We start from the raw sequence: 24,885 nt of genomic DNA on the forward strand, positions 1-24,885 counted from the left end.
AACATAAACAGCTGATTTTCCATAGAAAAAGAGCTGGTTGTTCCCAGCAATGAATGCTTTTATGATTCCTTTCTGTCAGTGAAGGACAGTGTTTTCCAGAGCAAGCAGATCACTGGCTTTGCTGCCCACATGCAGTGAAACACGGAGGTAGGTGCTGCACTACTGCCCTGCTCCTGTGTTCTTCCGGACTGAAATGAACTGCTATAGAAAAGGAGCAGGAAAAGGAATTTTGGATTGACCTTTGAAACAGCACTGCAGAAATCCAGCTGTCTCATGAATGAGCATCAGACACAGCAACATTAGTAAGCCCTGCATCGAGGGGCTCAGTCCAAACGTTTGCTTAGAGGGGAAATTGTTGGTGCAAAGGTTTTTAAAGCTCATCTCACATATGCACATACCCTGCTCAGCAAAATATATTCTGAGCTTTTTCTCTTAACACTTCTCACTTTCTAACTAAGATAATTGAATGACTCAGTGAACATGGCTGGCATTAAAATCTTGGGGGAAGGAAAAGCAGAGGTAGCAAGTTCTAAATCCTCTGCCAAATCCCCTTTTCATAATTTATAGTCTGTCACCAGTTTATCACCAAGAACTGTCCCTTTTTTTCTCATTCTGCAGGCTCCTTTCCCAGTGGACAGTCCATGCCAGCTGTCTCGGCAGCAGGAACGTCCTTTTTTTCCCAAGCTTCGACCTGTGGGAAAATCTTCATTGGCCAGTAATTGATTCCACCCTGCCAGCTCCATTACTTTAGTCTACAGTCAAACTGCCAGCAAGCTGGAGACAGGCAGCCTCAGCCCTCCCCTGCTCCTGCTATTGAACTTGCTCCTGCCCGGGCCGTTAGCTACCAGAGCTCTGAGCTGATGTGTCAGCCCGCCCTGCAATTAGCACTAATCTGAAAATTGGCCTTTGCTAGCAAAGCCAAGCACCTGACAGCTAATTGTTGATGTCAGATTGATGTGCATTTAATATGGAAAGGTTATTTATCAAAGGGTACTTTTTTTTCTGTTGGTCTTGGTTTGTCCCTGGATTGCCACAGGCACTTACAGCCAATAAACCAATAAAGATCTTATACTTCATTTAACTTAAGGAGTCTTCTAAATACTCTTTTCAAACTCTCAGTGTAGAGCAGTGCAGTACTCATCTATTTATATTGTTTATAAAGAAATCACTGCTAACCAAGCAGTTATTGTTTTTATTCTCTTTTTTCTTGAATCAAAATATTGGGGGGCGAAGAAAGGTTGATAACAGAATAGCAATGGCCAGCCAGCCCTGGGATTAAAAATGAAGTTTTGACTCATCCCCAGCCTTTCTTTACACCAGGCTACTTCAGTGTTTACATTATTACCTATGATTTCCCTGTCTGGGGAAAAATACAGATCCTGAAGATTTTAACACAGGTTTTGCCACTTACGACAACAGAGCAGGGACTTCCCTGGTGGTTTTGTGGAGGCAGAAGGACACAGCCCTTCAAGTCCTCATCCTGGAATCCGATGGCAGAAGGTGAAGCCTCGTGCACATGAAAACCCCCTCATGCTGCAGTGAAGTTGGCTGACATCTATCTATTGAAAAATGGGTCCCCTTGATGATGAAGGCTGTAGCTAAATGTTTTCCAAGAGTCTAGGGCAATCACTAGACTGAAAACAGTTTGTAATACAAGCATTACTATTAGGACCATCTTCCTGATGCTGCAGAGGTCACCATCTAGCACCTCCATAAATAGTTTAAAAAAGCAAATCCACCAGACATTTAAGCAGAATCACGTTTGTTCAGACTGGACACACACATTTTAGGTCATGCTAAAGTCCTGGAAAAAAACTAATAGGGTTTTGCAATTGCTTACAGGAAATTAATATATCCTACGGAGCCTTGTAGGTCAGCAAGGATACAAGAGGTGCACATAAACTCTGGCATACAACCTACAGTAAGAAAAAAAGCTGATGGTTTTAAATGAAGCAAAAGAGAGGACAGTCTCCAGCATGGAGAGCTATGAGAAGGGGTAAATCAGATGGGACACAAACACAACAACTGTTTCATACAAATCATATTCTGACACGGAAATGTAACATACCAGTGTGAGTTGTGTGAAGGAATTGCTCATATTCATTCCACAGGTGAAGTAAAACGTTCATATATATTGAACATATCTCCTTTTTAATGAAGGTGGTCAAGTATGTCACAGTCTTCCAACCTCTGGACACTGGCTTTTAAATATAAATATTCTTCCACTAACTTCACACCACAAAAATTAAAGTGAAAAATACCCTACCATGCAAGATGTAGAAAAGGACTTTCACTGCAAAAAAAATCTTTCAGAAGAAAGTATTAATTAATAACCATTTAATCATTAATTAGGCATTACCTGGATAACAACTTCTGCGCATTACTTTCAATACTAAATTTTTTTCCTCTGCAGTGAGGTGTTTAATAAATTTGACCCAAAAAATTTGGAGGTGTTTGAAAAACACAGAGCAATGAATGGAGCAATATCAGCTGACAAATTGGAGGCACCCAACTTACTGGGGCTGGGTTTTGGAGCCAGCAGGACCTGCTCTCAGTACCCAGCATCCATCAGAGCTGATGGCAAAGTCTTGCACATCCTGTGGCAGTCCTCACTCAGATGAACAATACACAAAACTTCCACCACCAGAAGGGCTGTCACTTTGCCAGGCCTGCTGAGACCAGAAATCATTCCACTAGCTCTGATGAGCCCTGGTAATGATGATTCTCTTGGGCAGAAACTCCAGGCCACTGTGGATTTAGGAAGAGCAGCTCCTACCCAGGGCTGTGTGACCCAGTGGCAGAACTGTGCTTAGGGCAATGGGTCACTGGCAAAGGCTGGGTGCATCCTGCATGCGTCTACCATGGCATGTCCTCCCACTGAATGGGCACTGACTCCAGACACAAAACTCCTCCCCTGGTACCCTTGCAGTCAGCATGTAAGCTAAGCAAATGCTTCATTTTAAATCCATGCTTCAGCCCTCTGGGTTGGTCCTCGGTCGGGATTTAAAGACGTGTTGGAAAGTTTTGGCAGCATTGCTTTCAACTTGGCCAACGAGGAGATGTTGAAAGCTACGCGACTGCAACCACACTGGAGTTCTGAAATGTGTTAATTAAGACATTCTGTTACCAACCCTTTCCTTCCTACGCAAGACAAAACCCACTGGGTGCTAAACGTGTCTGAAATGATTCGTATGTTTTAATGCTTTCCTGAATATGGATCAATTTTAACACTTTTTATAATGCTTGTATTCTAGCCAAGACAAAGCCAATGACTCCAGTCTGACTCAAGCACACATTTAACACCCTCTGCTGAATAGGTCCTAGAAGAGAAGAGAGTTCAAAAAGTCAGGGCAGGATAGCAGGGTAGGGTAGATATTTGTCTGAGCTGTCCTTAAAGATTTTCAGTAACAAAAGCTACACAAGTTCCCTCAGGCAATTTATCCTGCTCCTTCAGTTTCCTTACTGATAGAAATCATTTTATGAAGTCTAATGCAATGCTGTTCTACTGCAATTTAAACAATCACTTTTCTTTCCTGTCTTCCACGGACACAGAGAACACTGCTCCCCATAGCTGACATGTACATACTTGAAGTCCTTGAAGTATTTTCATCAGTCCAAATCATGATGATTTGTCAAGGTTTCCTCAGAAATGTACCCCAGGACACTCCATACTGTTTTTCTCTGCATGCTCAACAACTGACCTATTTGCAGTAGTGAAACTGGAACTAGAACTGTTGCCTCAGTGGAGGCCCCACAAGTGTGAGCAGAGTGGAAGGATGAGGTTGTAGGTCCTACCAAGCCACTCTATTACAAGTCCCAGTAGGACACTTGTCTTCCCCACCACAGTATGACAATGCTGAATTGTCACCCTCTGCAGTGCCATTTTTGAAGAACTGTTTCTTCTCACTTGATCACTTCACAAGTCAGGAGAGGCACTGGGCCCAGGTGCTTCTCCACCACGCCCCTGTAGCACTGAGGGTTTGGGCAAGATTCATTCAAATCTTGCTATTCCCAAGGGGCAGGCTCTTCTCACCAATCCTTCCCCAATCCAGATATCTCTCCACACATCATCTCCCATCATAGGGCCTTTTCTCCCCCCTGAAATAATGAAATTCCCACCCAGAAGTCCCCCTGACTCCACAGCACTCTCCCTCCTAGCAGATCAGAATGGAGCTGACGCGGAAATGATACACATGTGGTGTGACAGACCCACCAAGATGTCCTGCCTGTGGACAAGCATCCCTGACTCCGTGGAGGGGCTGTTTGGGAAGGGCCAGTTTCATGAGGTCATCAATCCCTCCACTGATGCCAGGGCAGAAGTACCATCTTGAACATCCTCCTTCAGAGCTGAGGGACAACCAGCAAACTCAAGAACTGAGGTGCACATGTCAAGAACAGATGGCAGAGCCTGATTCCATTCCCCTCACCTTTGAATACAAGGAAGCCAGGTGCCCTGCTTCCTGCGCTGCCACTGCTTGCTTGGCAAACTCAGGCACCTCTGGGGTAACTAGAGGTATCTCTGTAATTCCTCCACAACAAGATCCAAAGGATGGCTGTGGTGATAGAATGTCCTAGTATCATTCCTGTCTGCAATTTACATGACATAAACATTATTTGGACACCCACCAGCATACATCCTGATATGGAGCAGAAGAGCTGGTAGTTAAGCAAGAATTTCAGGAAAAAAATGGGGCCGGGGGGAGGATGGAATTTCATTACATAAAGTTTTCTCTTACTTAAGCATTAATATCACTAGATAATACATATCCCTGTAATCTGGAACAAGGGTTTACTTCTTAGGATATAAAAGCTTCTTTCTATCAAACTGGAACACATGTGTCTTGATCAGCTTGTACCTTGAGTTACTTAAAAAAGAAGGAAAGTAATGCAATTTTAGCAATAGCTAAAATGAGGAAAAGATCTCAGCCTGTCCAACCAAAACAATGACCTGATGCAGAACTCAAGTCTATCAGGTAATGCTCAAGGGAACATTTTAAATAAGGAAAAAAGAGTGGAAGTGGGGAAAAAAATATCATCATTGTATTCTTATGCAGTAATGTTCCTCCACTAGCATTAACAGCTTATCTCGCCATCTAAGCAATTCTCGATAACAGACTGGGTTTTATGTTGAGTACAGGCTGTACCAAGTCACTAAAACCCTTCTATTGTTAAAGATTATGTAAAATGGTCAATCAAAGTGTCACTTCTTCCTGCCCGTCCCCCAGGCTGCTGTGTTGCAATAGTTCCTTATAAAAGCCAAGTGTGATGGGGGAATGAAACGCTAAGAGATAAAAAATGGCCCATTGCAGAGCTGGCAGGTGCATGGAACATCCCACCAACACAGAGGGTTGTACCACAACATCACCTAAGCAAAAAGAAAAAAATACACAAATAAAACTTGTTTAGTGAATTTGTTCTTGAAAAAAAAATTGGTTTTAGCAGCTTGTGCACCTGCACAGTCATTGCCTTGGCCAGTAGGACAAGTCCCAGCACAACACAGATGTGGAACATGAAGCCAGAATAGGCTCGGGAGAAGTACACTTTTCTAGCATTTCAAATGAGATTTCTAGATATCCACACTATATCCATGGCTCAGAAATAAGCTGTGTCAGATCAAAATAATGAAAAAACAGGGAATTTGATAACTGAATCCAAAAAGCTTTTTGTTTTGTTGGTGGTGATGGGTTGGGTTTTCCCCCCCAAGTAGGTTTTCATACCTAATTTAGTACAATTTTGAAGGTGCTTTCTGAGAAGGCCTAAACTGGTAAAAGGTGACAATTCAGTGCTCAATGACCGGTGTTTATATGGGATGGGAAACAGCTCCTCTAAGCTTGAGCAATCCCACAGGCATGATGAGCAGCAGGGCCTTGCGGACAAACTCCTCCTCCTCAAGAGACTAAAGTAATCACCTCAGCCAGTAAGTAATCTGACATCAGAGCAGCTTTGACTAAGGGAAGAATGCTCAGAAGAGATGTGTGTGCCAGGCCTCAGAAAAGTGGGAGGTCTAGGTAAAGAGGACATCAAAGTCAGTATGTTGTGACTCTTTTTTTTCATTTATTTTTAGGAATATGCCCATTCTCCTTCACGGGCCAGCTCAAGCTAAGTGATTTGCTGGGCCACAGATAAGTTTTGATAAATGCCTTGGAGGATACAGTTCTCTTGAAGCCCAACCAGAGGAATGGTGGGGTTAGATGAATGTCATGGATGAAGCTCCATTTTAGCCAATCACAGCTGGATGACACAGCACAGACATCTCATCCAAGAGAGGATCCCCTTTTTGGGGTGGATGAGGGAGGTGAGAACAGCTGTACTGGGTCAGAACAGCACTGCCCAGCTTCCAGTGGGCATTTGCCTCAGCCAGCAGCAGCTTCTGAGCATCTAGCAACCTTGACAGCTTTCCCCTCCTTCAATTTGTGGGATCTCCCTTTCAAACTGTGCATGCTTTTCAGCCTCCCCAGCATCCTGCAGCAAGGAGCTAGCTATGCATCATCTGCAAAAGTTCCTCTGAACTTGCCTCTTGCTGGCTTTGTTGGATGACTCTACTCCTCACACTGGAAGAACAATCAATTTCTAGCATAAAATATTGTTATAGACCACTACCACACCTGCCCTCAGTTATCTCTGTTTCTCAGCACCAGGACACAAAGTGGTTGCATCTCATCCTTAATGCTCATATTCCTGGGAAAACTGAGTGGGTGGGAGAACTGCATTCATTTGTGCAGGCTTGAAATAAGCCTTTGTTAAGTATTTGCTTAACATACAAATGCCTTTCACATTTCAAGATAGACAAATCAAGCCTATGTTCTAATTAAGGAAGGGATCAGATGATGTCCTCCCTCCAGCAGAGATTTTCTAAAATTTTTGCCTGGTTTCAGCTGTGTATTCTAAGCATATGGATTGACAGGGAGGGGAGACGGGTAACAGAGGGCTTATGCTATTTGTGATTTGTGCTACAGAGTGCATAAAAAATAGAACCAGAAAAGTAATTCCCACTTCTTAAATGTTCAAGAGCTGATCAACTTAATACCATTTGTATCAGAAGAGTAGCAAACCACTAGAATATCTCATTTTCATCTGCTATACATGAGGGTCCAACATGATAATTTTAAGGAAATCTGTGTATCAGTGCATCAGGATACATGTCCTCTTATGTACAGCATGCACGTGCACACAGGCATAGCTGTATCATGTGCTGGCAAGTAATGGGAGAAGTTTAGCAAACATACCTGAAATAGCTCACATACTTAAGAGATGCCAAACAGGATCGTTACAGCACTTCCAGAGGGGCTTTTTCCCCAGCTCTCTGCATCCCTCAGCCATTCAAACCACAGTTGTTCATGTGGGCTTGCTCTCTCACGCAGCCATCAATTACAAGGTGATGACTTGAAGAGCTATCATTTGTCATTGCAAGCCAAAACGAGCACCCCTGCTCCTTTGTGCCCAGTTCTGATAAGGAGCTTCCCCAGGTCTGGGCTTGCTCCAGGGCTGTGCATGCTCTTACCCCACTGTCCAGTCCTCTTACCTCCCTCTCTCCTTTCCTTCTAGCCTGTTCTCCCAGACTTTTGCAGGGAGCAAAGTTTTCTCTCCTCTTTTCTGCCTCTTCCCTTGCCCCAGCTGTGCCTGATGGCCACTCACTCTCCAGGTGCTCACAACACCGTGATAGCTGAGGAACAGCTACAAACACCAAATACAACATGATCACAGAGTTTTGGGAGCTTAATCTTGCTACTGCCTCCCTGCAAAAGGACCCAAAACTGAAAGCTGGTGTGTTCACAAAGAGTTGATTGATTAACAAAGGAAACTGAAGACTAACCCTGCTTTCCAGAAGAATCAGAAAGGTTTAGGGAGCAGAGAGTGTGTCTGAGCAATGGTAGGGGATGTCCCAGCTGAGATGGGGAATATAGGCTGGAAATGGCAAAGGAAAAGAGAAGTTGAGTTGCCACAAAGAAGCTTCTTAGTGAAGAAATCAAAGAGACAAGATGAGGAGCCAATGCTCCTTTGCTTTTGATGTTTAAAATGGGACTGAAAGTCATGCCAGATGCTGCATTGCAGGCCCTTGGGGATGGTCCTCTGCCAGCAAGTTTGGGATGGTGTCCATGGTCCCCTGCAGTGGGATTTGTGCCAGGTAACCTATTCTCTACCTACAGGGTCCTGCCTGCCACCGGGGCAGTCATCACAAACCCCTCCATAAACAATTAGGCTCTGAAGCCACTGCCCCCTGAAGCTGGGACAGAGTCTTCCCTGCATAGCCTGGGGGCCACAGCATATGGGAATCACCGAATTCGCCTTGCAGTTCAATTAAATACAAATAAAAGAAAGAAAAAAATCCCAGATCCCCTCGAGGGGGAGGATATGGAGGGGGACAGTCCCCCCAGTAGCTGCCTAATCACCCACAGGGTGAAGGCCCCACTCCTGTCAGCACAAACTGGCAATTACGATTAATGGGCTGTGGCAATCGGATCCCGGCACTAACGGAGACAGCAGGTCCCACCATTTGCATGCAGTAAATTATTCAGGCTGTCAGCTGTTCGGATGTGGGCCAGTAATGTTGCGGTTAAACGCTGGCCACATGGCTAATTTGAGGTGTTACCATCAGCCCCTGCCCTGGGAGAACAGGCCCCGTGTGCTGGGGGCGGCAGGACAGCTGTGCCACCGGCACGGCCCCGCGAGCCCTGCACTGCCCCAGCCAGACCCTGGCTGTCACAGCATGCACACAGCTAACGGTGTGTCCTTCTGGGAGCAAAAGGCACCAGGAAAAGCACCAGTGTCTCATTAAGCTCAAGTTTCAAGGGACTGTGAACCTGGGAATATGGGGACAGTTGGATGCCTACAAGCCAGCTTCAGTGACCAAACCTACCTGAGCCTCCACATATGGACACACGTTTCACAGGAATCAAATGCATGGCTGGACTCAAAATCAGAGTATTCCTATACTAAAAATATAACATCATACAACAAACTCAGGGCTTGCCAGTTAAACCTGACTTTTAAAAAGCCAAAGGTAAGTGCTCCAAAAGGGCCTCAATTCAGCTGAGCACCCCGTGAGCACCCACAGACCACACCAGATGAACTACAGATGCACTGCCAACATCTCCTTCTGCCTACCTGGCTGCAAGAGGTGTGTTTTAATGTACCCACCCCATGCAGAAAATAACTCATTCAGAATAACCCTTCAAGGCTGAAAGACTGAACTGTCCTAAGCTCAAGCACTTTTCAGGAGCACAGCATGAAGAATAGTAAACATGAGACAGAAGGGGAAGAGTTATTGGGAAAGTAATGTGAAAAAAAAACATCCCAGGCAGTTGTCTACCCATGCATCAATGCTGTTCTTCATCCCTCTTTTCCCATGAAGAGAAGGGATGCTGAGGGCCTGACAAAAGCACAACACAAACTGAGAAAGACCGAGTCGTTTCTTCACTAGCACCTCAGTGTGGACAACTGCAGCAAAGTCCTGCCATTAGCATTCAAATCAGACCTGCTTTACACAGGCTGGCCTCATTCACTGGTGGGCAGCCTGAGAGGGACTGTACTTCATAATGGGAGCTTGAAACGGTTCAGAGTTGTCCCATATGGCTTAGTACCCCAGAAGCTTCTGTACCCTTGCTAAGCACCATCCCACCAGCAAACATGATGGGCTGCAGTACTGGCAGCTCTCTTCAGAGCACTTGGCTTCCTCAAACATGCAGGTCTTTTAGTAAAAAGGAAACATTTGATTAAGAAATATGAATAGTAACAGGTATTATTCTAAGGAGAAGGAAAAAAATCCACCTCAGATCAATTCTCAGGCTTTTAGAGTTTGAAATTAAAAAATGAAGAGAAATAAAAGAGAGATGACGAATACCAACACTCGGTGCGAGCACCGTAACATAAATTAAGAAAGTGTGATTATCAGAAGGTCAAGCTATTTCAGATCTACAAAGACTTAAAATTCATTCCAGTGCTCAAATGTATGCACTAAATAGTTTTTTGGTGACCAAAGGGCCATGTAGCAGCATGGAAATTTAGGTAGCAGTATGGGTTTTCACACATCAGAGTCATATTTTTATCCTCAGTGAGGCCCAAAGTACTTATGCATCTATACACTAGCAATAAAACAACAGAGTGATCCTTTATGACAGTATGACCATAATCTAACTTGACAAATGCAGTTGTCAGCATCCCTTAAAGTAAATTATAACTACGCCCCCTTGGCTAAATCCTGAGCCCTTTCAAATAACAAAACAAAGAGCTCTCTCCCAAGAGTTGTGTTCTCTGCATTGTATTTTCTGACATGCTTTCCCACCATCAACCTTTCATCCTGTTGAACTAATTTCCATTGTAAGCGGCGGAAGGCAGGGAGGATAACCCCTGTTAACTTAGCACTGGTGAAGTGTGGGCCTGCCCAGAGGAAAGGCAGTAGAGAGGGTACATCCCTGGCACGCCAACCACCAAGTCCCGTGCCATGGAGCTCAAATAGGGCAACATGTACGTACAACTGTGCTTTTCTATAAATAGCAGGTAAGCTGGGACTAAGCACTGGGAAAAGGTCCTCCCCAGCTGCCCATCTTCAGAGCTCACAAGGTGCTACTGTGGTTTGCATCAAGGTGCTTGGTTGCAGCTCGTCCAGCCTGCTGCCCTTGCTGCTACCAGCAAACAAGGGACCCAAAATAAGACCAGAAACATTGCAACTGACCCTTTTACAGGAGGCACTCACCTGCGCTCTGGGTCTTATATGACATTGAAGGGAGACACAGTGAGATCCTGCCAGAGGCACTGTTGCAGAGGCACTGTTGCAGAGGTACCAGCAGCATGCTTTTGTCTTTCTGACTAAATTAAAGATATAAGACTTTTACAGCCTATTTTCTCCACCCAGTACCCATGTACATTTGTTCTCCTTACTGTACACTACACACCTCTCCAAGTTGCACAAACGATCATGCTCCTGTTCTGCCCAAGTTCACGGACCTGAGACTGAATCCCGCTCCAGGAAGACCTCTTGCCCTTTAAAAACCTCTTAATAAATGTGGAAGAATAAGAGCACCTCTTTCTCATGAAGACAGGTCCCCTTGCTCTGTGTATCTCATCTGGGCCTGGCTTTGCCCTCCAAGAGGAGTGAAATGGTAGTGATGCTCTCAGGGACCCCTGGGTGCTTTATCGCTGAGACCTCCCACGCAATGCTATATGCCTGCAGGGAGGGAGCCCAAGCTATATGCCTGCAGCCTAAGATGAGCAGGAGTTTGTTTGCCTTGTTTTCACTTTGTTGTCTGTATTTTCTTTATCCTAATGTTTTAGTTTTCATCCGTAGAAATTCATTAGGTGAACCCTGCTTTCTGCAATCAGCACTGGATCTCAGACCCAGCTTTGTGTGGTTACAGTTTTAGGGGAAGATGAAATGGGGGCCCTGCTTACATGCCTGGCTTGCTTCACCAAGAGAAGGTCTGAACCTGCCAAACTATGATCCTGGGGTTGCATCCTGCCCCTAAGCTGTCTTGGTCATCTCATCCATGGGCATTCTCTTGCCCCAGTGTTCAGCAGTGCTCTTCTCCTAGAGATAGAAAGGCAATTGCCCTAGCTCATGCCAGATGCCCTCCCCTCCTCCATCTTCTCACCCCGTCCCTATAAGCACACCTTCCAAAACAACCAAGAACAAAACTGTACAAACTGTACAGTTTGTACAAGAATAAACTGTACAAACAGCAGGATCAAAGTTGGTTGGAAACACACCCAGGAGTGAGTTTCTTGGGTGGGAAGTAGCAGAGCAGCTGTGCAACAGAAGCAGCCTCACCAAATGGTTTAGCAGGACATAGGGAGAATGTGCCCATGGCCTTAGCACACTGCATCTATCTTAATGTACCCAACATTGACCTTGAAAATCATCTTAGATAGGGGCCTCTCCCACGCTTCCTGAGTGCAGCTTTCAGCAATAGGATGAAAATCCAGAGGACTAACAGGTTTATCAAGTCATGCTTTAGTCCCTGCTGTACACACCAGCCACTTCTATTGTATCCAAGAGACATGGTGAGAGGTTTTGTCAGCCCATCCAGCTTCCAACACAGCCTACTGCTTGTGTACAAGCAGGAGCAACAAAAGTGCTCTGTCGTGCTGCCTCCGCAAGCCCTTGCCCAGCCTTGCCCATCACTCCCATCTGCAGGGGACAAGTAGGAGTCAGCTGAAATCTTTCCTCGTCTTAACAGCTGAACGTAAACAAGACAGCCTGGTGTGCATGGTCACCACTGCCTTTATCCCATCGTGGGTCTCAGATGGACAGTATCCAAGCTCAGAGAGGAGATCTTCACCCTGTCATCTAAACACAGTTTTAAGTGGAGATCTCAAAGGCTCAGACCACAGCCCTGGATGTGGCTACTTGCAAGGCTGAGCCCGGATCAAAGTCAGGAAGGATTCAACCAGCCAGCCTGATCCCACACACCATCTCAGGTCTCCTTAGGTGACTCGAGACCAGTGGTGTCTGTGGTGCCCACAGACACAAGACTCGAGGGGGGAAACATTTACAGCTGCAAGGCAGCTTCTGCTCACTGCTGCTTTCAGAGCCTCAGCAGACAGAAAATAGCAGGTGCATTAAGCTCAAAAGATTATAACACGCTGTAAATTAAAGTATGGTCAGCTCTTTGCGTACAGTCAAACAAGGAATGATGCATGGAAAACAACAGGGACTCACATTCATCTCCAGATGATTATTCACAGGATGCACAACAATATAATTTCACACACAGAAATCAGAGAAAGTCTCTGAAATGAAAGAACTGCTCTTCCCTGGTATATTTTTTTTCTTTTTCAATAAAGATTTCCAATGTGCTGAAACCATTTATAATAATAATTGGGGGAAAGAAAGTCTCTGGGAAATTATCAGCATGAACTTTTAGGTCTCTAAATTAAGGCCAGCCTAATTTTCCAATTAGGCAGCTTGATAGGCAAGATGACATGTGCAGAGTAGAAGGGCAGGCTCTAAACGGCATTTTTATGAACATTTCTCATGCCTGAAGCAGCCTTTCTATACCCAACAGCTGAGGAGTGCACTTTCCCATGCCGTCAGGGGTGAGGAGGTTACGACTCCAGCATTGTGCCCCTTGTTTTTCACACAAGAGCGCGGCGCGCCGCAGCTCTCTCCAAAGGGCCCAGCGCCCCGGAGAGGGCCGGGCGCACCCGCGCCCCCCCCCCCCCACACCCCCCCCCCCGCCCCTCAGCGCGCGCCCCCGCGCCTGCGCCCGGCCCGCGGCCCGCGCGCTCCGCTCGAGCGGCGGCCCCGCTTAACCCGCCGTGGGGCGGGCGGGCGGCAGCGCTAATTGGGACGGGGTGGGGGGGGGGGGACCTTGTTCGGAGTCGTTCAGTCGGTAAATGAAACTTCCAGCTCCCCGGTGATCCAGCGTGTGCAAAGATGCCGCGGCCCGGGGGTGCAAAGGCCACGGTGGAAAAGATTTTGAGCTGACGCTGCTCTTTCACAGCTCGAGCTGTCAGGCGGCAGCTCCCTCGCCCCTGCTGGCTCCCGCTCTCGCCTTCCGGCTGCTCACCCGGCGGAGGGAAGCCGCCAGCACTGCGGCGACACATCCTTCCTAAGCCTGCTGAAGACCCTGCCACCCCAAATGCCAGTCTGAATGCAGCGGTGGTCTTCCGAGGGCAAACAGGAACCCAAATCAGTGCGTGAGTCCCTCAGACGCTCACAGCAAAGTCTGTCCCTCAAGAGGCAATGAAATCACACACTAACACACCTGCTTAGCACTTGGGTGATCCAGAGCAAACTATGCCATGCCTATTTAAATGTCCTCTGGGTCAAGCAATTTAATAGCTAGACCCACACAAGCTTGGCACAAGCCAAGGTAGCAAGGGCTTTGGCAGATGGGGAAGGCAGAAGTTAGCAGTGACTAGCATGAGAGGACATTTAAACATTTTGACAAGAACTGATCAACTCCTCTCTCTGGGAAGAGAAGTATTAAGCCCTTAACTTTCTTCCCCATGCTACTGGACTGAGATGGTGAAATAACACTTAAGTTACCATGTGTCATGTCTTAAACACAGGTTTGAGACTGAGAAGATGTGGAAAGATTCAACCAGCCAAGTTGCTCTTGTGCAATAGTAAAAGCTGTTATTTCAGTAGTTCTTTGATTTTTCATAAAAGGTATGAGAAAAAAGACCCTTCCTACTACTTCAAATGTCAACATATTAAAACAATTTAAATATGCTTCCACTTTCAGAAGCTAACCAAAGCTGCAGAATGACTACAGTATCTATCCCAAGGGTGCCTTGGATCAATTCACCCAGTTGGGAAGTGTAACTTTTGGCTGCACTTGACACCCAGCCTGCTAACAGACAGTCTGCCACGTTAATGGCTGATTTCCTCATTAGAGCCATCATGTAGCGAGTGCATCAGGCTGCTTAACTCTGATTGAATGAGGCACAACCTAGAAGGCAACAAGAATGCTTTAAGGTATTTAAGACCTTACCGATCTTAGTCTAATGCAGTCATACCAGGGATAATATTTATTTGGGGTTATGGCCTGATGACAATGTAATAGCCTCATTTTGGCAGTCTAGACCCTTCATATGCAATAAACACTTCCCCACAATGTATAATTTACTAAAAAGCACATGTCGAGTGCATGCTTGTATCTAGCAGAAATGCTCTCTAGCCAAAACAGAAGACTGGAAAAGTTGTCCCAGCATACAGGAATAATGCTGTGAGGAAAAAAAAAAACAGAAAAAAAGGGGGGGAGGGGAAAGCTTGAACAATAATTTGCCTGATTTATAAATGTGACAGTATTAAGAAACGAGAAGGAACCCAAACTTTCCAGAATGCCCTGAAGTAAAACGCTAAGTATTCTTTTCTTTAGAAACCAGCTCAGTGCCAAAGCTTTGGTTGCAAGATGCTAATTTGCTCTCAATACACAGACCTGATTTCTTCAGGGTTTCCCTTTTTCCCCATCTGATCACCTAAAGGCCTGAAATATGAAAGGGCAGACAAGCCCAGGGGATTTACCAGGTCTTGTTGTAGCACATCAGTCATCAAAAGAACATTGAACTATTCTCATTTTTCTTCCAACTCCACATCATGATAAAGCTATTTTACTTTCCAAGTATGTATAAAGTGTTTAATGTTCTGCTCGTAAAATAAAAGGTAGAATTTTAGGAAAACTTATGAAAGCTTTCAAAACAGGACCTGAATAAATGTAAAAGGTGAAGTATTGCTTCAGCCAAAACCCCAAGCAGCTTTGATTTTAGTTTTTATCAACGCTAACTTTGCTTATAAGCACATCTGTAAACCTAGAGAGCACTACAGGCATTCAGGTATATTTGAGTGGAGTAAGAAGTGGATGTGGGACAGGGTGAAGTTCGTGGGCACTTCAGTTACAGGCCTAGAAACAGTTAAGTGTCCTTTGGGCAGACTGTGTGGAAATATTTCTTGCTTGTGCAGAAGGGAAGATTTGAGCCTGCCCACAGCCACTTGCTACAGACTCACCCATACACAGAGACTGAGAGGGGACGACGAGGCTGGGATGGCAGCCAGGCTTCTCCTCCCTCCGCTGAGGATGCGTTTCGCGCTCTTCTCTGAGCACTCAGCACTACAATTCCAAGTGTAAATTTTACACCATAGCAAGCATGAATTACAACTACCTGCAGTGAATCTGTCGTGCTCATCCAAATTTAAGTGAGAAATTTATCAACTAAGAGATGAGGGAAGCATGCAAAGCAGAATATGATAGAGGATGCGTAATTGTGTATCTGCTAATGAAGTGGGGTCTGTGCTGTTACCTGAAAAATTTCAGAGCAAAAAAAACCTTCAACACTTGCAAAAATCAAGATTGTTATAGGGAAAAAAAAATCTGGAAAACAGATGAAGAAACACAGATATCTGCTAACACCAAACATCTTCTCCACGGCATAATCAAAAAAATGAACTGTGCAAGAATAAATCCACATGATTTTAGTAAAGATCTTTGCTCATCTGGTCTGTGCTTCAGAGTAAGACAAAATCAAAAAATTTAGAAGAAAACACAGCATGGCATACAGAGGAATTCCTGATTTCAGCAGTCAGATGAACATAGTCGCAGAACTTGGTTTATACCGCCCTCAGGATTCTCAGCAAAATGATACATTTACACTTACAGCTACAGCCTCAGTATGAATCAGTGGCATTTCTATGGTTAATATTAGTAATACATGTAGCATACTTAGTGACAAGAGTTTTCCAGGAGTGGGCTAGGCACAGTGCCACAGGAGCTGCTGGGATGGCTTTACCCTTTCTTTATGTTAGCAGAAACAACTATTGTCATACCTGAAATAAGAATGACCTCCAAACAAAAATTCAGGTGGACACCACTGCCCAAACCCAGACGCATAAAAGGCTCTTCAGGATATGAACCACATGGACAAGGAGACTTCACTGTGCATTGCTCTTGTGCATACACCTGTGCACCTTTGGAACAGAAAATGCAAAGAAAAGCAGCAAAAAGGCATGTGGTCATGAAGAAGGAGAGAACTCCTGGAGATAGGGGCAACCAGTAGCAAAGTTAACATACAGAAAAATAACTTCATTTGTTATTCTTCTATATGCCCGGTCCTAGAAATACCTGTTTGTATTATCAATTTCTATTCTGATAAAAGACTGGAATAAAATATGTGAACAGTCTTATAGAATAGGCCATGCAATTGTAGCATCATGGCTGTTCAGTAAAGAATATCAATGGTCCCTTAAGTTGTGTTAAGGACATGTAGTCTACACATATTCTTGGTATGTGCAGGTATCACAGATATAAAATGCAATCCCAACATCCCACCACAAAGACATTTCAAAATTCCCTGCTGTGTCACTGTAATTTTGCATTTGGGAGTTGTACAGAATTGACGCCATGTGTGATGTGCACAGGCTACCCCTAAGAGAGACTCTTCCATGGGACAACTCTTGTAGGAAGAGTTTAGAGGTCCAGTGAGTAACTGAAAGTCACTGCAGATGGGCTGGGACAACAACTGGTTTGCCAAAGGCCACAAAGGCTAGCAGCAGCCTAAAGCCATTGACGGTTCAACCCCATGATTTGTAAGAGTGGGTCAGTTTATCAAACCTTTTTCCAAATAAAACAAAGATGGATTTGAAATAGTAACCACTACAGCCTCCAAAAGCTACTTCTCTAAAGGTTATCCAGTGGAAGGTTTGATAAAATCGCTATTTGAAATCTTACTGTGAATTAACTCTTCTCCTGCCCAAAACATTAACGCACATATTTCCTCCCAAGTCACTCGTATTTAAGGTTGATCAAGCACATAGGATGAATTACGTTCAACAGACAGGATTTCTCTTTGATATTTTAAATCCCTCCTGGCTTCTTAAAAAGGCCTTCTTTTCCTACTCTAATGGTAGGATAACTCTTTACCTGGAGGCTAACATCCAATGAAATCCATGTTCAAAATCCCCTAATTAAGATCACTGAGATGAATTAAAGCAACAAAATAAGCTCACATTGCTTGTTTCCTCTCTCTTGTTTGGCTCCTTATTGATTTCAGAAACAAAACTTCAGTTTGCAAAACTATAAAAGGATCTGCTAAAACATGCCCATTCCTCCAGAACAGCTATGCATTTTCCATGTGATTCCTACGAGTATTTGGGCAAATAAATACCTTATATTAAAAATATTCTCAACAGATCATAGATGAGATTTATCTGTAAACTACCCATAGTAGGTGATGTCAGGCATTGGAACAGGCTGCCCAGGGAAATGGTGGAATCACCACCTCTTGAAGTGTTAATAAAACTTGTAGATGTGGCACTTAAGGACATGGTTTAGTGGTGAAGATGGCAGTGCCGGTTTAACAGTTGGACTCAAAGATCTTAGAAACCTTTTCCAATCTTAACAATTCTACGATTTTGTCTGCATTATAACTCTTCTGTCAGTGTTATGAAAGGGCAAAGGTAGGACATGAGTTTTCTTTTGTTTATTTGGGTCAAAGTTTTTCTTTTAGTCAGAGGACTAAGAAAGAATCACAGCGCTGTGCCATAGGGCCTGTGGTTCCAGGTAAAAAGGCACTTCAGTTTTCCTTTCACATTTCTTTTTATATGTTTTCAAACAAAAACATAAAAGACAAAAACCTTTAAAAGAGAAATTACAATGTTTTTGGAAAAGACCTATAAAACAGATTAAAGCTTTTATATCCTGTTCTAAATAAATTTTGTTGGACCATATGAAGACTTGCAGAGTTTGGGTGGCAACCTGACTCACAGGCCAGCTGTGATCTAACAAAATTTCTCAGTTTCTGCCCTCTGATGCCATCTTATCCAAGTATCCTCAGATGAAGGCAAGGAAAGGGAGGCATAAGCTGTGGTAGCCTGGAACTGGCTCCCTGGTACCCTGCTCCAACAGAAAGATGAGGTGCCTGTGAATTTCAGCAATATATGCTTAAGCCAGTGTGCATTTTGCTGAATTTTGTGCAATTTGCTGAATAAAGTACATATAAAAAGAAACACATTGTTGCTGGACAGTCAGTGCAAAAAACAAGGCACCTCAACAAATCTCATTTCATTACAACATTTGGGAAAATATTTTAATATTAAACGGGCTTTCTTTTGTAATTCAGTGGTATGAATAGCAAACTTCCCTTGCCCTCGGCACACCTGCTAGGCACTACGCAGACTGTGCAGAATACAGACTTGGATAGAACAGAAATCAAAAGAAATGCTCCAAGAAGACACTGGAAACACCATAGCATGATTCTTTGGTTGTGTGATCAAACACCTGTCATATTATCTTAAATACACTCACAGAAAACTAAGGCCTACACTTAGCCTACTGCACTGAAACAATTTCTTTTCATTTCTATTAACGATCAGAGAAAAATTACTAATATGCATTGGAAATGAGAACTCTGATTAAAGGAAAGAATTATCTCTAGTTCCTCATGCTGATGGAGATAAAAGCATGATGTATTATAATGGATATTAAACCCAATATCTGCAGTAAACAGTCTGCACTGCAACTTGGAAATCAAAAATCCTTGATGTTGTTCTGTATGAAACACTGTACTGGAAGGAGCACCACAGCAGCAAGATCTGCACTTCCTCCATGGAAGTACAATGTCCTCAGATCAACGTTCCTTTGGGACAGTATGATGAACTGTAGAATTCTTTATACAAGAATTACAAGAACAACATCAAATATTCAATTAACATTCCCTACAGAAGCTCAGTTTACCTTTTACTTTTAAATCTAAAGGCAAAGACCTAGAAAGATGAGTCAACAAAAATGGAGCAAGAATCAGGTACAATGTGCTTATTGTCTTTTATTGATCTCATTATTTACTTAACTACGTGGACAGAAAATTTTCATTTACTTCCTGAGGAAACATTTCATTTGTATAACTTGCAACAGAGCACAAAGTGCATTTATTTGCAGTAGATTTACTCCTTTTGCTTTGTTTGCTTGCTCTCTGCAAGCCCTAAAAGCACTGCATCAGCCTCCAGCAATGTGGTATCAGTTTTTGCCCCCAAGAACCTCGACGTGAGTTCAAGATCCAGCAGTCTCAGGCGTACTCGAGTTCCTCTCTGATATTTTCTGTAAAGAAAAGGGGAGACGGGGAAGAAGGTAAGTTTTTTTTAAGCAATGGTCTTGCAATCCCCTAAGACTGCACTCATGTCTGCAGACCCAAAGTAACGGCCCCATAGAAAACCACGTGCTGCAAGAGAAGTCCAACTTTGTTGTAATGCATCAGCACTAAAACTGCTGGGACAGACACTGTGTACCACCACAGACCCAGTCTCTGCTGACACAATTCTGCCCATGGAAGAGCAGACACCACCAGATCCCACTGTGGGAATTCAGACTCTACAAAAAAGCATTTTGTTATACGGGAGACTGTTTGTGTCTTCCATCAAAATGTTTTACTGTATCATCTGCTATCATGCAAACAATTATCTGCAGGATAACATATCATCAAAGGGGAGGACAAGTCATCATTAGATCACTGGTGACATTGCTATTATCAAAAAGTATAATGTCAACTAACTATGGCTTATATTTCCAACCCTGAGCCTCAGGCAAGGGAACTTTTCTTGTCTTATCCCCTCACCCAAAGAGTGAGTATGATCTGCAAGCTTTTTATTACATATAATTAAAAAGAAAGCCCACAACTATTGTCATGAAACATTCTGCCTACAGGCTTGGGTTTTATTGTTTTATGCTCTTTTTTCCCTTCTCTTTTCTTTCAAATCAGAAGATGCAAGTGTTCAATGTGTTTTTAAAACAGACCCTGTGTTAAGACAGCCATGCCAAATTAGTGAAGATTTTTAAAACACTAGCTATCTTTTATAATGTACGTGGAGAGATACTGATTGAAGTCCAGCAATAAAACTAAGGATTATTTATTCTTCTTTTGAAAGTTCAAGTCATACTTTTTTTTTTCCCTAGTCAAAGCATAAAGAGCTGAAGATGCATCAAACTTGACCACCTTCAGCAAAAGCAAGTAAAAGTTTGAAGAATTCTCCAGTTACCGACTGGAGAAAATGTAACAGGAGAGTTGGTTGCATGCATTTCCACCTTATTCATTTTCACCTCCTGCTTGGGCAGATTATCTTCTCTGTCTGACAACTGTTTCCTAGAATGGAGCAAAACTGAACCAGGTTTCAACTTTCTTCAGCTCATCACACCAAGATTCATTTGGAAAACTAAACACCTTGAGAAAAGATGCTGGACTCGCATTTATGGTGGGTTTTGTTTCTGGGTTTTTTTCCATTTTTCTGTCAGTGCTATCTTACATCCATTTGCCATGTCTCATGGTTAATCCTGAGTAATATATTTGGTTATGTTCCAAACTGCAAAGGAGGATCATTTGATACATTCACTCTGAGTAGGTATCTGGGGTACAAAAGGTATTTCAGTCAGCAAGGGTTCTGCCAACACTCATCCCAATGAATCCTGGGATGACTGGCATGAGTCCAGTGGAAATAACACATATTGTCTTAAAAATATGAAAGTGAAGGTCCTCATCTGTCCAAAATGCAAGTAACTACTTGTAATGAAGAGTATGGCACAGCTACAAAGACAGAGCACAGCTTATATTTGGTTGCTGTCCGAATAGCAGGAAAGGATAAATTCTGTCCCTTTCTCTATGAAATATTTGCATTTCAAAACAGAACAGTTTCGCAACTGATGAGAATTATTCCTGAAAGCTAATGTGCAACATTGTAGTAAGACAAGAGATAAAGAAAATAGAAAGACAGTGTGTAAGACCGTAAAAGTGAACAGCATCTTCCAGGATTTGTTAGGCTTATTGAGAAGACAGTTCCCTAAAGAAGTCGGGATGTTTTGGGATAAGAAGGGGAATGAAGAGGAAAAGATCATCACTGAAGAACCTTAAATGAAGATACCAACTGACTAGAGATTTTAGCTATGTGGGTATACAGAAAAAAATCTAAAAAAAATCACTAGCATGAACCAGACCTTCACCTTACTGACAGTTGCTGGCTAGATGGGTTGACTTTACATTCAACCATGAAGTTATTCTGATCCCTAATAGTATCTTTGGCATAAATTATCATACTTTTCCGCCTTTATCAATGGGGGGGGAGTGGGGATTAGGTTTTGAGAGAAGGCAAAATAAAATGGAAAGAAGGAAATCTGAGAGAGAGAAATGGTCTGTGGAAACAAAAAGAGGGAGCAGACACCTTATAATGAGAAAAAAGGAAGCTTGGGAAGACAGGAAAGAAGGGATATGTGGTAAAATGTGACAAAAAAGTGCACTGAAAACACTGTAGGCAAACAGTGTAGAAATTTAGGAAACTATACAGAGTAGAGCCAAAGAAGAGTAAAAAAAGTCCCTGAAAGGAAAAGACTGCATAAAACTATTAAAACCTGACTGACACTAAACTCAGATCTTTGAACTACAACATTCTGTGCTGCTTTTAAAAAGATTAACATGTTTTAAACATAATAAAACTTAAGATTAACATTAGTGATTCTGTAACAAATTTTAAAGACCAGCCACCCCTCTGCCTTTTTCTCCTGTCCCTCCTCCTACAGGAGAAGCAGCTCACAAATAACCTAAAGCAGGACATGAAAACTGGCTTCAGGGTCCAACACTCTTCTACAGAAGATTGAACTGAATGAGGTTTAAATTGAATTAGAAGACCTCTCTTTATCTGACAGCACAGATATTGAGCTGTGTCAATATAGAAATTAGGATAGATATGGAGCTCCATCTTTTTAACTGAAATACAAAATATTACTTTCATCATGCATCATTTCCTTTTGGGCTGGTTGTAGACTACAGGGGTGTTTTGCAAGTGAACAGATGAAACTAAGTTTTTTCTAATTGAACTTTTAGAAGGGCGACTTAGAAGCAGGAAAGTCCATGAGGAAAATCTGTACTTCTCATGATTAATGCATCTAATTTTATAAAACTAAAAAAATAATCTTAAGCATGACGCCCCCCATTTTAACATTGCTCACTGTGCAGTCTGCAGAGAACTTTCCTCAAATTTCCAGATGTGAGTTCATTATATATTTGTAATGCAAAATTCAAGCAATTGTATTTTCATAAAAAGAATCGGTCTTCAATGCTGCTTTAGTAACTCAGATTCCAGATACTTTAATTGTACTTAATTATTAAAGAAGGTTTTCCAGTCACAGCACATCTGCTTACAAAGAGATCCCGAAGAACATCTCTTTGAGGAGCTGACACAACTGCCAATTTGTATGAATATAAACATTTGGGTTTGTGACAGATGTTCCCTACAGCTAAAACCCTTTAGACTATATGGATGATGTAGAAAAAGTAGAAACATGAATATAACATGCAGTGGTGATCTATCCACCACATTTAGAGCAAGAGGAAATAATAGGTTGCTCTATGCATAATGATCATATTCTATCCATGAAAGTATTATCCTTAAAACAGATAAAACTATCCTATGGTTAAAGCAGAAGCTTGAAGCAGGAGCCAGAAACAAAGTAGGCATTTTATTATTTTCTGGAATGGTGGCCTAGGAGACACAGGACACCAGTGTAAAAAGAAAAAAAACATCTACCTTCTCCATTTTGCAAAAGGACTTGCTTTATTTTTAAGTAACAATGCTGGTATTCAAGATCATCCTATCCAGTAACCATCAGTAGGAACCATTAACCTTCACCCAACCCCCAAGCACTGTGTTTCTCAAGGATCCACATGTTTTCCTCATGCCACTTCCTATTGCCAGGTAAGAGTATTAAATTGACTGAGAAGTAGACAAAGGTGTTTAGTTGCATAAATAAGTGATGGCATGGGAATATTCTATAGAACCTAAAAAAATATTTTGCAAGCAGAGTCAAACTTTTCTCCACTTCTATAGAATTTATGTACAACAGCTATGAATTTTAACTCCAGTTTTGAATGGAAGCACTCTGCCTAACACCCAGTTTCAGAGCTGGGAATCCACTAGCTGCTGTTACTAAGTCATGAACCCATTTCAGGCCAGTGTTGGCAAAGCCCCCACTATAGCATCCCCAGAAAACTTTGCCTGAACTTCGGCCAAGAATCCATGGGCTACAAAAAGCTTTCTCTAGTTTGAATGTGTGCCTGGAGGCTTCTCTCCAACTCTAGAGTGGGCAAAGCACTAGGTACAAGGTATACCTTTCCTCAAACATCTGCTTGCAGAAGATGATGTTAAGTTGGAGGCAACCCAAATAATAGCTTTAGTGCTCCTTATAATTTTTGAACTGTCACGGAAAAGAATTAGAAAAGAAGCAAGATGAAAATCCTTTTTCTTATTTGAACCATAAGTCTGTGCAGCTGTACATCACCAATGCAACACAGTATGTAAGAGCACAGAGAAACACCTAGTATAGCCTTGCTAATGCTGCTAAAGAAATTTTAAAAGCAAATACAGAAATCAAAGTTTATGTCCTCTTATTACATTAAAAATAGGGCCTTTTATCATCACATGCAAATATTAAACTACTGTGTCTTAACTTGCATAAAGTAGGTCTTCTCTTTGCTGAACAAATGAGCAGCACAGCATGCACTTCCAAATTCAAGCAACATGGAAGCTTCCTTCTGACTCATTATATCCCTTTTACTCCAATTTGGATCCAATGCTAATCCTTTCACTTTTGCACTGAAGCTTTTACTCTCTCAAAATCTTCATGGTAAATTAAAGGGTTCAGCCAAAAGCCCCCAAACTCTTCAGTCAAGATTTTAAACTTGTAATTTTTAAAACATAAGTAATTTTATTACGTACTCTTAAAATATATGAAGAAACAAAAAACCCCAATACTTTTACATAATAAAACTGGAGAGGGAGGATATGGAATGACATATTTCAGCTCTTGCTAACTTTCAAGAATGCTGGGGGGGAAATGTTCTTTTTTAAATTTAAGTCATTCCAGGGTACAGTGAAAAGTTTACAAATGGAGTTAACAAAGAAAACAATGAGCATGTAAAAACAAGGAGGCTTTAACTAAAAATGGGGATCCTAATTACACCATTTTCTACCACGAAAATGGGACAGTAGTTTTGCAGGTGTGCAATTTCACATGCAAAGGAAGCATCCTCATTAGTACGTGGCATTAAGAACTTTATTCAAACTCTAAATTATAGGTGTCGACATTAAAGCATTTTGTTAAACTATCCAATATTTAAAACTGCATGTGATCACGAATTAGTAAGCAGTCCTTTTTCTACTAAAACTACTCAAGTTATTAGTTTAAAATTTAAAGCAACAAAGCTTCTATTCTTGGAAACTGTGCTACAAAAATAACAACACCATTACAGGAATGGTTGAATCTCACCAGGTCTTGGCTTGTATTTCTTACTCATTTCAAAAATGCATTCACAGATACCCTCTATTCCATACTATAAAAATACAGGACTGATATTTTAAGGGAAGTGGAATGCTTTGTCTTATATTCCCTCTACTTTGTTACTGGTTTCCAGTCC

At 42.6% G+C, this 24,885-nt stretch overlaps 1 protein-coding gene across 1 annotated transcript in view; it reads right to left on the bottom strand.

The window, feature by feature from the left end:
- Positions 1-19,232: 19,232 nt before the first annotated feature.
- MRPS28 (mitochondrial ribosomal protein S28) overlaps positions 19,233-24,885 on the bottom strand; it is a 78,848-nt gene continuing 73,195 nt past the window's right edge. The window contains exon 4 of the mRNA XM_027638690.1: positions 19,233-19,529. Within this exon, the coding sequence (XP_027494491.1) occupies positions 19,376-19,529 (154 nt within the window). The 3' untranslated portion in view covers positions 19,233-19,375. The remainder of the gene's footprint in view (positions 19,530-24,885) is intronic.

This window comes from Corapipo altera, unplaced genomic scaffold, assembly GCF_003945725.1.
Source record: "Corapipo altera isolate COAL_440 unplaced genomic scaffold, ASM394572v1 49, whole genome shotgun sequence".
In the NCBI taxonomy this organism is placed as follows: Eukaryota; Metazoa; Chordata; class Aves; order Passeriformes; family Pipridae; genus Corapipo; species Corapipo altera.